Below are 12,874 nucleotides of genomic sequence, written 5' to 3'. Positions count from 1 at the left end.
TTAACCTGAAAAAAGCTGATGACAGCTACATGTAAGGGTGCAGGGGAAAGCATGTTCTTCCAAAAGCTGGGCAAAAGGGCGGGGATGGAAGCATGTTCTTCCTCAACATGGATGTCTGCTCTTCAACTGACCTGCATTTTTCCTCTCATTTAATTCCTCTAGGGCCACTTCTACCAAGGCAGTAACAAATATCCATAGGATCATATTCCTCACATTCACACAGGATTGCTAAAGTGCACTGGGATTTTGTTCAAGGAAATGCCAGGACATGTAAGCTTGCCAGTTTGCAGAGCAGTTTTCTTGCCTGCTTGCCCCTTACAGCCAAGCTACCATGTGGCTGCGCAAAGGCAGGAGAGGAGCAAGGAGACCAAGGTCAAACCTAGCAATGCTCAAGGTAGCATGGGTGACAGGTGATAGATAAGTAGTGAGAAGTCATGCATGGGAGGAGGTTTTGATCCCCTCAAAAGCAAGCTGAACTGACAGCTATTAAAAAAAAACAACTAGTGGCTGCAGGACATCAAGTTCTGCCGTGTCACACCCATTTCCCACCTCCCCCTGTATTTCAACTGTAAATTCTCTGATAAGGAAACTGCTTCTTCCTTTGCATTTTCAAAGTTCATGCTGGCTATTGCTGTAAGCTGGAGAATATCAAGAATGCTGTCAAGCACACAGACTGCAGGAATAAGGACATGTTCCAGTTATTTCTCTGTGAAAATTAGAGCGGTCTCACAGACAACTCCTAAAACTTGCTTACAAGTTAGTTTTGGAACAAAACCAACTTCTTAGATACATATTCCTTTAACCTCATAATTGAAACTGCAACCGAGTTTCCCAAGAGCTTTTCCTTCTCAACTGAGAGCTACATACCTCTCAGATTTCTGGGATGTATCTGCTTTGTCCGAGGCATTTTCCTCTAATCTCATGCACCACTTTCTCCTCTCAGAAACGGAAAGTACAGCAAGCAGAGAGATGACAGCTCCATAAACTTGTCAAAGGGCTCAGTTAATCCATATGCTAAAAAAACAGAGAGAAAGTTATGAGATGTAGGCATCAATAAAAAAAACAAAGATACCTATCTGATCCCTTTCATCCTCAAACGACTATGGAAATTAGCAAGAAATATTTCTGCACCTATGATCTGCTAAGAAAACTTTCCTGTCTGACAGCCTAGAAGCCACCCTGGCAGTCACACTCCGACCACCAGAGCTACACTTCTGGGATCGAATTCTCTTCACAGCAGGCTTGACTCCCTCCACTCTCACACAGACAAGATTTCCTTGCCGGCTCAACCCACGTTTCCCACAGCAGAGTCACAGACCCCTGGTCCCTTTAAGTAATTTTTTCACGGTGCGACAACAGAGTAACCGCCAGTAAAGCTGGTGCCTCAGAGGAGGGATGCTCAAGGATCCCCCGGGCTGTTACACCCTCCCAGTCTTATGCGTGCCAGAGTCGGGAGTCTTCCAGCTGAGTCCCGGGTTCGGCTGCGCCCCTGTCCCCCGCCAGGGCCACAGATCCTCGTGCCCTTTGTTGTGCAAAGCGTCGGCACCACTTCCCGGCCTCTCGCCCCGGGCTCCCGCCACCCAGAGCTCAACCTGCAGCTCCCAGAGCGGCCGCACAACCTGCGCTGAACGGATTCCTCAACAGGGTTTATGGAATCAAGCGTTCCAGCATCTTAAAAAAACCACGTGAGGCTGGAACTCCTTTTAGGATTACTCAGGAAGCATGAGAAAACGAAAACACTTTTCCACATTTGTCAGCTGTTTTCTAGCCAGAAAACATCTTCCAACAACCCTTGCCTCGTGCAAATAAATCCAAAAAATTAAACAAAATTTGGCATCTGGCTTCGCATACGCATCTTCAGCTTCAGGTGGGGGAAGTACAGAGGGGAGAGCAAACACACAAAGCATCATCCTATTTGTAACATTACCTACAGAATCCCTACATGTAAGTTTGGAAGAATTCCCCATGGGATAGTTCTGCCAAAATATCAGTGTGGAGCCGAGGATCACGCTAGCTCTTGACCTACCCGCACTTTCTTACTTTTCAAACATTCTTAGGAATTGCGAACAGTTCAATGAGCATTTTGTTCAGTTTCTGATACAGGATGTGAAATCTCTCAAAGACCTATGGAAAACTACTTACACACGAGAAACTAAAGACGAAAATGACCAGCGTAATTACACTCTTCCATCTAAACAAAATTTAAAAATAACAAGTTTCTGCTTCTTTTTAAAGTAATTCTTCTTCATGTCAACAGATTTTTCTTTTTAGTAAAGATTAAGAATTTTTTTTAAAACTGTATGAACTTTGGAATGGCCCCTAATATAGGCAAATTGATTAAGGACAGCTGTTTGAAGGAGGAAGGATGTAGAGCTTTTAGCATTTGTTGTATTAATTTAGGGGCACTTACATTGTTTTTCAAGGCAATCATGTTTTTTGAGAAAATTTAAATCAAACCCAATTAAAACAGACTTCTTGCAACCACTCCTTCAGTCTACATACTGTTGAGGAATATAATCATTAATTTTTAATGTTTCTTTTGTCTGTTGCTGCATAAAAAGACGAAAACATGAGAAAAAAATTTACTGTAACTGACACAAAGGAAAGCTGGAAAATGTTATTTTGACTAAATGATTCTTCACTAGGTTATTACCACACATTGAAGGAAAAAGACAGAAAAAAATCCAAAACTGAGCACAGTGCCCGTCAAGCTGTTAACTCATACCAGTTTATCTGCAAGCATAACAGAAATATTTAGAAATTAAATAAAACCTTATGCTAACAGGTCCATTTTCCAGGTCTTAGGCACGAACTGGAAATGGAGAAAAGTGGCTGGATGGCTTGAAGCAAACAGCACTCCCTGAGCCCCAGTCCCCCCCCCCCCCCGCTTTCCTCTGGCTCGACTAGGAAAGTCCCTGGGGGTGGGCTGAGGTTTTTAAAGACGCTAATAAACACCGTCACTTCTTTACACGAGTTATTTGGAGCGAGAGTTTGAAATCCCCCGGTGTCTCCGTAAATCGGGAGCCCCTTTCCGACGCTTCCCTGCAGCACAAATGACATCCTACTGACGCTTTAATGCCACCAAGCTTCCCCGCTCGCCAGCAGGACCCTCTCCTTCGGGGAAGAGATGGCCGTGTGAGAGCCACGGCGGAAACACCGAGCAGGAGCCACGCCAAAAGTCATTCCCTCTCTCGCTTGAACAAGGAAAAAAAAAAATAAAAAGAAAACCCCAAAAAAAAAACCGGGGAGAGGGAGAAACGGGCCTTTGAGATCGCAGCGGTCACATCCCCCCGTAACCACCCAAAAATGGGGGAGCGGGGCGGGAGGCAGCCCACGGCGGGGCCCGGGGAGCCGCGGGTATGTGCGAGCGGGACTGCGAGGGGAAGGGAAGGGGAAGGGAGGGAGGCAAAAAATCCATGAATGAATAAAGAGGGAGGAGCCTGGGAAAACCCCTCTGCAACGCCGCACCGAACAAAGCGCTGCACACATGCCGCGGGGGGGTGGGGGGGAAGGGGGAGAGAGGGACGGGGGGCGGCCGCGGCCCGGCACCCAGCGGGGACGGCGGCGGGGCCGAGAGGAGCCGGGCCGGGGCTCCGCGCCTCCCAGCGCCCCCGAAAGCTCGGCTGCAGACCCGGGGCGGAGGGGGGGGACGCCCGGACAAACCCACCGGGAGCCGGGGCGCACCGGCACCCCCGGGGGCAGCGCTGGCGTAGCCGGAGCGCGGAGTCCCCGCGCGTCCCAGAGGGGCCGCGGCGGAGCGCGGTGGGTTGAGGGGGGATCGGGGCCTGCGGTCCTCCCCGTCCCCGCCCGCCCGTTCCCCCCCCGCCGCCGGCGGAGGACACATTGTGTTGTGGCTGCCGCAGCTCCACGCCGAGGGGGGCGGCGGGGGGCGGCCGTCCCGCCCCGCACCCTCGTCCCCGCAGCGCCTCCCGAGCCCCCTCCCGCCCCCCGCGGGGCCCGCTGCAAACCTGGCGGAGGGGCCGGCGCGGCGGCTGATGGCGGCGGCAGCGGCGGGGAGCGCGGCGACCCCTGCGCGGCGGCGGCGGCGGCGGCGGGAGGGAGAGGGAGGGAGGGAAGGAGAAAGAGCGGGGGGAGCGGGGGGGCCGGGAGCCTCCTTCACTTGACAACCTCAAACACAAACATGACCCAGCGCCGCCGCCACCGCGCCCGCACACACACGCACACGCACACACAGAGCCCGGCAGCGGCACCCACCCCTCCTCCATGCACCGTCCCCCCGGGCCGGCCAAGGCGCCGCCCCCCGGCACGGCCCCGCTCCGCAGCCCCCCGGCCCCCGGCCGCGCCCGCCCCCCGCGGCAGCAGACCCCTCCTCCGGGAGCCCCATCCCCCACGTCCCACTCGGGAGCCCCCATCGCGGCCCTGCCCCTCGGCCGTGGGGCGGTGGACGGGGGGGGACACAATGCGGGGGAACGGGGGGCGGGGGAGTGGGAGCCTCCCCTGGCAGGCAGGAGAGGCGGGGCGGGCCCGGCGGGGGAGGGAGGGAGGGAGGGAGGACGGGCGGGCTCGGCGCATCCGCCGGGGTCCCCTCGGGGAGAGCCGCGTTCCCCGCCGGGCCCGCCCCGCCCCTCCCCCCAGCGCCCCGGTCACCGTCGGGGGGAGCGCGGGGGGGCGGGGGGTGTTTTACCTTCTCTCACTTTCTATTGCAGGAAGCGCGGCCGGAGCAGTGACGTCACCGGGTCTCCCGGTCCCGCCCCCTCCTCGGGTCGGGGGAGGGGTCACCGAGGGGGTTTCCTCGCGGCCCGGTGGGGGAGGCACGGCCGGCGCGCCGGGGGGCCGCCGCTGCTGCCCCGTCGCCTCCTCCCCCTCTTCTTTCTCCTCCTCCTTCTCACTGGTGGGACTGCCCGGGCGCCGCCGCCCCGGCCCCTGCTCCTGCCCCGAGGCAGGGGGGCACCTCGCCGCCGCGGCTCCCGGGGGTCTCCTCAAGGGGGGGTCCCCGCTCGGCACGGCACGAGGCAGCGCCTCCCCCCGACGGCCGAAGCCGCCGCCGCCGCCGCTCGGGGCGCTGCGCGGTGCGCGTCGCGCTCCCCCCTGGCAGGGCCCGGCCCCCGGGGCACCGGCACGGCCGGGCGCGCATACACACACACGGACGGACACGCAGAGAGACGGGGCTGACGCGGAGATCCCGGAGGTTCCTCCCTGCCGCCCGCCCGGACGGGCTTCCCCGCGCCCCCGCCCGCCCGGCCCGCCGCGCCCCGGCGCCGCCGGGGAAACTCACCGCCGCGCCGCGCATCCCGCCGCGGCTACAACTTTCCATCCCGGGCGGCAGCCGGCGGCGGCAGCGAGCCCCTCCGCCGCTGGAAGTGGGCGGGGGAGGAAATACGAGGAGGAGGCGCGTCGTGCTCTCTGCCGCGGCGCCCCTTTTTTGGCCCGGGACGCGGGTTTTGCCGGTGGGGGCTGTGCTGCCGCGGTTGGTTTCCTGCATCGGCTGCGGGGGTGTGTGTGCTCAGCACACACGTGTGTCTGTGTGTGTGTGCGCTCTCCGTGCCGGGTCACCCTGCCCGGCCCGGGGCTGCCCTCTTCTCCCACACCACTGGCAAGCGAGCGCTGGGCCGCCCTCCAAAAGGCGAGGGGGCCCGGGCTGGGCTTTGGGTACTTGGCATTTCTTTTTCTTTTCTTTTCTTTTCTTTTTTTTTTTTTTTATTTTGTGTCACCCAAACTCCCCGACAAAGCAGTGTTGGCAGCTTTTCATTGCCACTCGGGTTTTGCTTTTGAAGCCAGTACGCGATGTCTTTAGCAAACAAACCCAAATAAATATTTCTTGCATCACCCCCGTGTTCTCCCTCCTCCCGGGCCTGCACTCTCCTGGCAGTCTGTGTGTTCAGCTGTGAGCACCTTGCCCCTGCTAGGTCCTTCCCTTTGGAATTCAGTGTCCAGACCAGATCCTGCCTTAAGCAAACAGGACCACCATTCTCAAGAGTTTTCAAGGTTTTTACAGGGAGTTCTTTCAACCTACATTTAATCATGTTCGTAAGACAGATGAGTATTTTAATCCCTATTTCACAGGGGAGAAACCAAGGCAGGAAGATGCAGAGTAGCTCGCTGCATAGCTGTGGACTGACATGACACCACTTCTGCCTGAGCTTTTGGCCACAGGCACTGTCTCTGGGCTATTTTTCCTCTTGAGTTCGCTTAAATTATACCTTGAGAACACTTCCAGCTTACAGTGGTGGCAGGTTCTCTGCTGTGGGTAACCTGTCCTATGTCCTGCCCAGAGGCAACACGGGAGGCAAATGTAAGTGAAATCCCTGGCTAGTTTGCAACTGGTGGTTAGGGCAAGAGATAGTATTCATTGCTGAACTGGAGATTCATGAAAAAATCAGACCCTCAAAGAGTATCTTCAGGAGAAATGTGTTCTGCTGCTCCTATTGGACAAGCAAATGATGATTCTTTATTGTTTGAGACAATGCTTGTCTTCTCCCTTGTCTGTCCCCCCTTCCCCCGCCTCGTTCTTCCTTTGTCTGGCTTTTAACTTGTGACTCTGACTTGCTAAAGAACAGAGTTGCTGTTATCCTAAACACATCAGGATGAATATGATCCTCCAGGTGCCATAAGCTTAAATTAGTGTACCAAGTCTGACCAGTCACAAACCCAGGACCACGCGACCTCTGAAGCTATGTCTGAACTTGTGCTGCTCAGCTGTTCCTTCAAGTCTGTCCTGCAGGCCTCTGGGACACATAGCATCTAGATCCTTCTTTGCTACTCATTGTCTGAAAGCCTCAGATGGTGATCACCAGAGTCATCAGGGAGAAAGTGTCAGATACTGGCCCTTCCTCACAAGATGCCTTAGGAAGAAGGAGCTATCACAGCTGCTGCTGGTGCCAAAGGCAGTTCTAAGTCACTCATCTTTACACAAGGACCCGAGTAAGTTCTAAAGAGATGCTCCAGCCTGCAAGTTGAAATGAGACCATAGCAAACCCCCTGCAGCCAGCAGGAAAAGTTTCGTCTGCTAGAAGTAGTCAAACTGCCTCCCACCCATCAGTGAAAATCCAGCCCTCTCACCACACCTATGTGCACAGGAATATAATAAGTGCCCTTTCTCTGCAGACAAGCTCAACTGTCTTAACAAGAAAGACTCAATGAGGTGTCAAAGATGAGACAGGTCCTCAGGGATGTGTATCATATGGTAGCAGCTGATCCTCCCTTGAACATAAAACCAGTCATCCCAAAGTCAGTTTGGGTCAGAGGACAAAACCGAGAACTGAAAGTCTGGTCCCTTGGGGTTATTTCCATGACCATCTGAAAAAGTGGCCAAAGAGGCAGCTGTGAGCTGGGGACTCTCCTCAGCCTGTTCCCCTCCAGCGAGCACAGCTAAGGGCCAAAGGGCTGCCTTGAGCCCAGTTCAATGTTGTTCCAGCAGGCTGCCCCCTGGCCAGGTAAAAAATGAAATCCTAAGGCCTTTGAAAAGGCAGCATACCAAGCTGTTTATCCCAGGCAGACCACTTCATCTTTTTTTTTTGTCTGTTTTTCCATCAGTTAAAAGGAAGTGCTTGCCCACTCAGTAAAGTACTTTGGGAAAAATACTGTGGATGATTGCTAGTGGGAGGCACGGAGTAATCTTCTCAAACCTGCAAATGAAGGAAATTCTTTAAAACTTTTCAGTGAGATTTAAAACACCACATCAATATGCACATAGGAAAAAAAAAATGCACCATCTTCATTGCAGAATTCAGGTACTTTTAAAATTTCACCTAAAAGGAGTCCTGCAGGATATAGATCCTTTTTAAATGACTATGTGTAGAGCTGAACAGGGAAGATTATTGAGGTTTTCTTCTCTCTAAAACTCCACTGTGTTTCCAGGAGGACACCTATTTTTAAACATCCTCTAGTTTTACTCTTGGAACCTCGTTTCAGAAACTGGTTTTCTGTAATGGCTCACAGGTATTTTATGTATAAATATATACACATACACACATTAGGCTCTCAAGATACATTAGGTAGTCTTGAATAATTCATTGTTAAGCACACCATGATAAATCTCTAGTTGAACAGTATGTGATTTTGATAGAATTCTTGGGATAAATTGAATGTGAAGCACTGTGGTAAATTTAACTATGCTGAGCGTCAAATGTGAAAACTTTACATTGTACATTACATCCTGACATGCAACTGAGAATCATTATTATTAAGGCTTCGGGGAATTTTCGAGGGAACTTCTGAAGTTCTGAAAAGAAAAAGAACAAGACGGAGTGCTGTTCTCTATAGAAGTTGAGATTTTCTCAGAGAAGGGAAATTCCATAAGTAGTCTGTATTGAATTAGCATAAAGGTTTCACTAAAAGAACTGCTGTCTATTAGCTTATGCTCTGAGGCTTCTCATTGAGTACTATGTATAAAAGTCAGAGGAGCTTGGCTTACCTGGTACCAGGGTGTGCTTAGAGCTTTTCTAGGACTTGCCACTCCTGCAGCGGGGCTGGAGAGATAGGGCAGCAACTGCTGATGTGAGGGGAGGTCATTTTCCCCTTTTCTGTCGCAGTAGCTGTCACCCCAGATACTCACAGCTCTCCCTTGTCAGCAGCAGCCAGACGCTTTCCTGGAGGTAGGCAAAGGCAACAACAGCACAGGGACCTGGTCATGCACTGTTCCTCACAGCTTGCAGCTCCAAACAAGAAGCTGGTCTTCACTGGGACATTTTGCATGGCAATATCCTTCATCTCCACCCTTCTCAGGATGTCCTGAAGCTGGGCTGCTTTTCATTGTCCCATAAGTGGGCAAAGTTCTTTCTGATTTGGAGAAACTGGCATTAAATAATGCAAACTGTTCTATCGAAGAATTTTGGCACAACCTTCCTTTTTATTTATGTGTATACACTGCAGCTCTGTGTGGTGGTACCTGGTACCTCGTAGTCCTGTGGCCAGGAAAAGGTACAAATCTGTCCAGCTTCAGGTTAATCACGTGATATAGGGCACAGTTCACTGACAGAACTTCACCTTTTTTCCAGGTATTATTAACCAAACATTTCAATGAACTTCAACATCACTGATACCATATCTACTTATTTCTATATGTTCATCTTAATGATATCAGAGCATCTCAGACAAGAATACCTGTGTTTTAGTGGCCATGCTAAAATCTCGTGTGATTTTTTGTCCTTCTCCCTCTTTGGAAGGGTCCCAGCTGCTGGGGTGCTTCCCCAAGAGTAATCACAGGACAGCTCATGGAGGTAGGGGAAGAAATCCTAATTTAACCCTACTTTTACCACCACCTCCACCACCACCACAGCCTGACATCAGCCTTCTTTCCTCCCAGCACATGAGGCCTCATGTGGCTGGTCACAGGACAGAGATCAGACAAGAGACCAGCCACAGAGCAAAGCGGCCAATGAGAAGAATACGTTCTGACAGAGTCCCTGTGAGGTGTCCTTCGGTACTGCAAGCCCTGGTGAGACCAGTGCCAAGCCCAAACCTCATGCAGCATCCTTCCTGCAGAGACACCTGGTGAGGCCCAAAGACAGGGAGTCACCCTCAGCACTTTCCAGGTTGACCCCACTCCCTGTCTGGCCAAACCATTTATGACAGCATGCCAAAGTCTAAGGAGGAAAACAGAAAATAATTAAAATTGTGCTGGTTGAACCACTGTTGCCTTTTTGTCCAAGAGGAAGCCCCAGTGGCGGGCAGATGGTGTGGCCCTGCTGCTGACCTGCCCTGAGCAGGATAAGGAGCAGGCTGGACCACCGGCATGCTGTGAATGCCTCGTACTCAGCACACCACACATCCAGCAGGGTTTTGTGGGATGTGACATTATGTGACATTAAGCACTTCTAGGAGGGAGATAATTGCCACACAGAATTATGAGGTCTGGGATGGAGGATTTGGGAGAAGGCAAAGGCTCATCTGCAGTGCATGGTGTGATACCATTTGGGTTATATTAAAGGGCTGAGCCAGCACAGACTCCCCACCTCCTCCCAGAGATGGAGCTCACCCAAGGCCCTGAGCAGAGTCTTGTGTCCAAACACGAGGCAAGTTTGAGCTTGGGCTGGTGCTCTGAAGTTAGTGTAGATGTACCCATGAAAAGCACGTCCCAGAGCTTTTGGCTTTCCACCGAAAATTGCTTCTGTCTTTTCACAAAGAGCTGCTTCTCTATAGGTCAGCAGGATCTGCACTTTCACAGCCCTTTTACTCCCTTCCACCCTGGCATTTTTACTTCTGTGTTAGACAGGTTTCTGAACTTTTTCATGAAGTTGCTCATATTTTCCACTGCATCTCCTTTTTACCTCACCCCACCAGTTCACTCTGATCTTTCTTTCTCAGTAGCTCTAGGTTCATTTAAATATGGTGTGGCTTGCCAGCATTTTTTCCTAAGCCTTTTATTTTATCAGTTAAAGAAACAGGAGACACATGAGGCACTTAACACAAGCACCTTGCCAAGATGCCTTCAGTGGTATGCTTTTTCTTTAGGTTTGACCACAAACATTTTAACATATCTGAATGATTAAAAAGCATTCCAACCCATGCTTTCTTCCCCAAGTATTTTTGCCATTCAGTGGCCCTCTTATATTGTTTGCCACTGACATGTGTGGGACAGTCCTTTTAAATATCACTTTTTGAGCACGTTAAGTTAGTTTAGCAGCTCAAAGGTTGCAGGGTTAAAAGGAAATAAGCAAAACAGAGTTCTTTTCTGTGGAAATGTTTTCCCTTGCCTCCTTCCCAGTACAGATATGAATAAAAGAAATCCACAAAGGAGAAAATAATCCCCATTCTATTGAAAATTCTCAAATATGTTAAAATTTATTTGATGATTGGAATGTTTACTTTGTAGGCATATTGCAAATCACTAGGTACAGATCAACAACAAAGCTTCAAGTTCCTTTAACCTTTATTCCTCAGAACTGTGAAGTGGCATTCAAATAGTACACAGAATATTTGCAGTGGTGCATCACAAACCACGCAGCTCACCTTTCGTAAGCCATGCTCTATCATTTAAAGATGTTCAGTCATCCTTAAATCCAAATGGCTCCAACAATAATTAAACATACGGCTTTGCTTTGAATTATTGTGGTTCTATGTCATTTCCCTGTTTATGGGGTCTCCTGAAAAATCATTTTCTCTAGTTGTGGCCAGTGATTTTATAAATCTTTTTAGTCTAAGGCTAAGAAGGTCAAGCCCCAATGCTGAGGAGTGTAGAAAACTTTAAAAACACACTGTAGGAAACAAATGCAAGTTGAAAACACAGCACTTGCAATCTTGCAGCTGTCCCAAAATTTCACAAGGCCAACACTGTTACAGCCCTGGATCTCCTATTCCAAAAATCCTATCCCAGCAGGATGACTGCATCCCTTACCCACTTTCACACACAGATAAACAATTACCCATGTAGCGTACAAGACAGAGGAAATACAGATGAAGGAGAAGTACAGTGATATGAATAACAAACATGGGTCAAGGCTGGCTTCTCACTGCAGTAAGGAGAGAAATAATTAAGGTTTGGTTTTTCATGGACTAGCTGATGGCAGCTGATGGCTGCAACATCCAGTTCTGTTTGCCCCTGACCCAGGATGTTGCTGGGCAGCCTCCACACCAACTACTTCAGCTCCAGCTGCACATTGCACCCCTTCTAGAAAATTGTGCCGTGGCTTCACCACATTCCAATTGAAGCTCCTTTGCATCAAAAAGGAGTAAGACATTTCACAACTGACTCTGTCTTCTGTTTAAACACTTGAAAGGCAACATCAAAACATGTTCTAGGGTGCAGCAGCAGGTCTCAAAGCGGTTTGTCTGCTGGCTTAAGAAGTGGTACAACAGAAACAGCACACGATTTCCTTCACGGGTGAATCATTCCCCAGCCCTGTCTTTACAGCAAGTGTTAAGGCCTTTTTTAAGTCACAAAAATGTGGTTTATATATTATTTTGACCAAACTGGAACAACCATTCTGGCGAATTAAATGTGCATATGTTTGTGGAAAGTAGAATCTAACACTGATGCACTGTTAAGCTTGCAGATAAGCTCATGGAAACACAGGAAAAAGCAGAAGTTAAGACATTGAATCCTCCACTGGCTTAAATTGTCAAAGTTCCTTCAAAATACTTAGATTATATTATTGCCATAGAAATGCTACAGGAGGAGCAGCCAGTCAACCCATAAAACCCAAAAATGGTGTGCACTCACTCCTTAAAAATACTGGGTTTGTCTGCTTGTCCAGAAGAAATCTAGCATGGAGGCCAGGCCAGTTGAGATAAAGAAAACCAAGCCACATGAGGCAGATGCTGGACACAGATAGGAGACAAGCCTGTGAGGAACAGCTTGGCTCCCCAAAGGCTTCAGGCACCAGAGTGCAGTGAGGGGGAAGAGTACATAGCACAGCTGTGAGTCCCTCTAGGGAGAGGCATTTCCTTTGTGGAGTAATTTTTCCTGTGCCTATCTTCAGGAAAGAATTTGTGTGTCTGTTAAGTCCCACTAATGCACTCTCAGAAAACCAGAGCATGTGCTTTAGGGGTTCTTGTATCAAGTTTTACAGGCATCATTTGACCATGTGTATTATCCCCTTGGCTTAGTGGGACCATGCATTCCTGGAGTCCCTGATTATCTTACTGTAGCCTCCACAGTAAACTCAAATGAAAAAGGAAAGTGAATTTTACTAAATCAAGAAAGTTCATAATTGAAACATTACTGAACACCTCCTCCCCCATCTAAGGCTCCATTTTGGGGTATCTGATCCTGTGAACAGCTTGCACAACGAGGCACCGAGGTCATGGGGCTAACAAACCACAGGTTGTGCTTTCTGTTGAGTCAGAGGCTTTGCTGGCAAACATTCAAAGCCAATTCTGCAATGATCCACCATGCATGTTCTTATTATCAAGACAGTAGTGCCATTCTGGTGTAATGTTTTAGAGATCTTTCTCTGGTAAAAAAACATATCTG

The 12,874-nt window shown here is 50.1% G+C and overlaps 1 protein-coding gene across 4 annotated transcripts in view; it reads right to left on the bottom strand.

Annotated features, from left to right (window-relative positions):
• Nucleotides 1–5,743, bottom strand: part of HIVEP1 (HIVEP zinc finger 1) — a 120,671-nt gene extending 114,928 nt beyond the window's left edge. For 2 of the 4 annotated variants that reach the window (XM_084220172.1, XM_084220175.1), the window contains exons 1-2: nt 3,969–4,200; nt 868–1,014 (exon numbers count right to left, since the gene is read on the bottom strand). In XM_084220172.1, the coding sequence (XP_084076298.1) occupies nt 868–907 (40 nt within the window). In that variant the 5' untranslated portion in view covers nt 908–1,014; nt 3,969–4,200. Of the gene's footprint in view, nt 1–867; nt 1,015–2,772; nt 2,812–3,968; nt 4,201–5,236 lie in introns of those variants that run through there. The other 2 variants (XM_084220173.1, XM_084220174.1) reach the window with 2 other exon arrangements.
• Between the last annotated feature and the right edge of the window lie 7,131 nt (nt 5,744–12,874).

This window comes from Fringilla coelebs, assembly GCF_963513975.1.
Source record: "Fringilla coelebs genome assembly, chromosome: 1".
Classification (NCBI taxonomy): Eukaryota; Metazoa; Chordata; class Aves; order Passeriformes; family Fringillidae; genus Fringilla; species Fringilla coelebs.
Note: the sequence above shows the minus strand (reverse complement) of the source record. Positions and strands in the feature narration are given on the sequence as shown.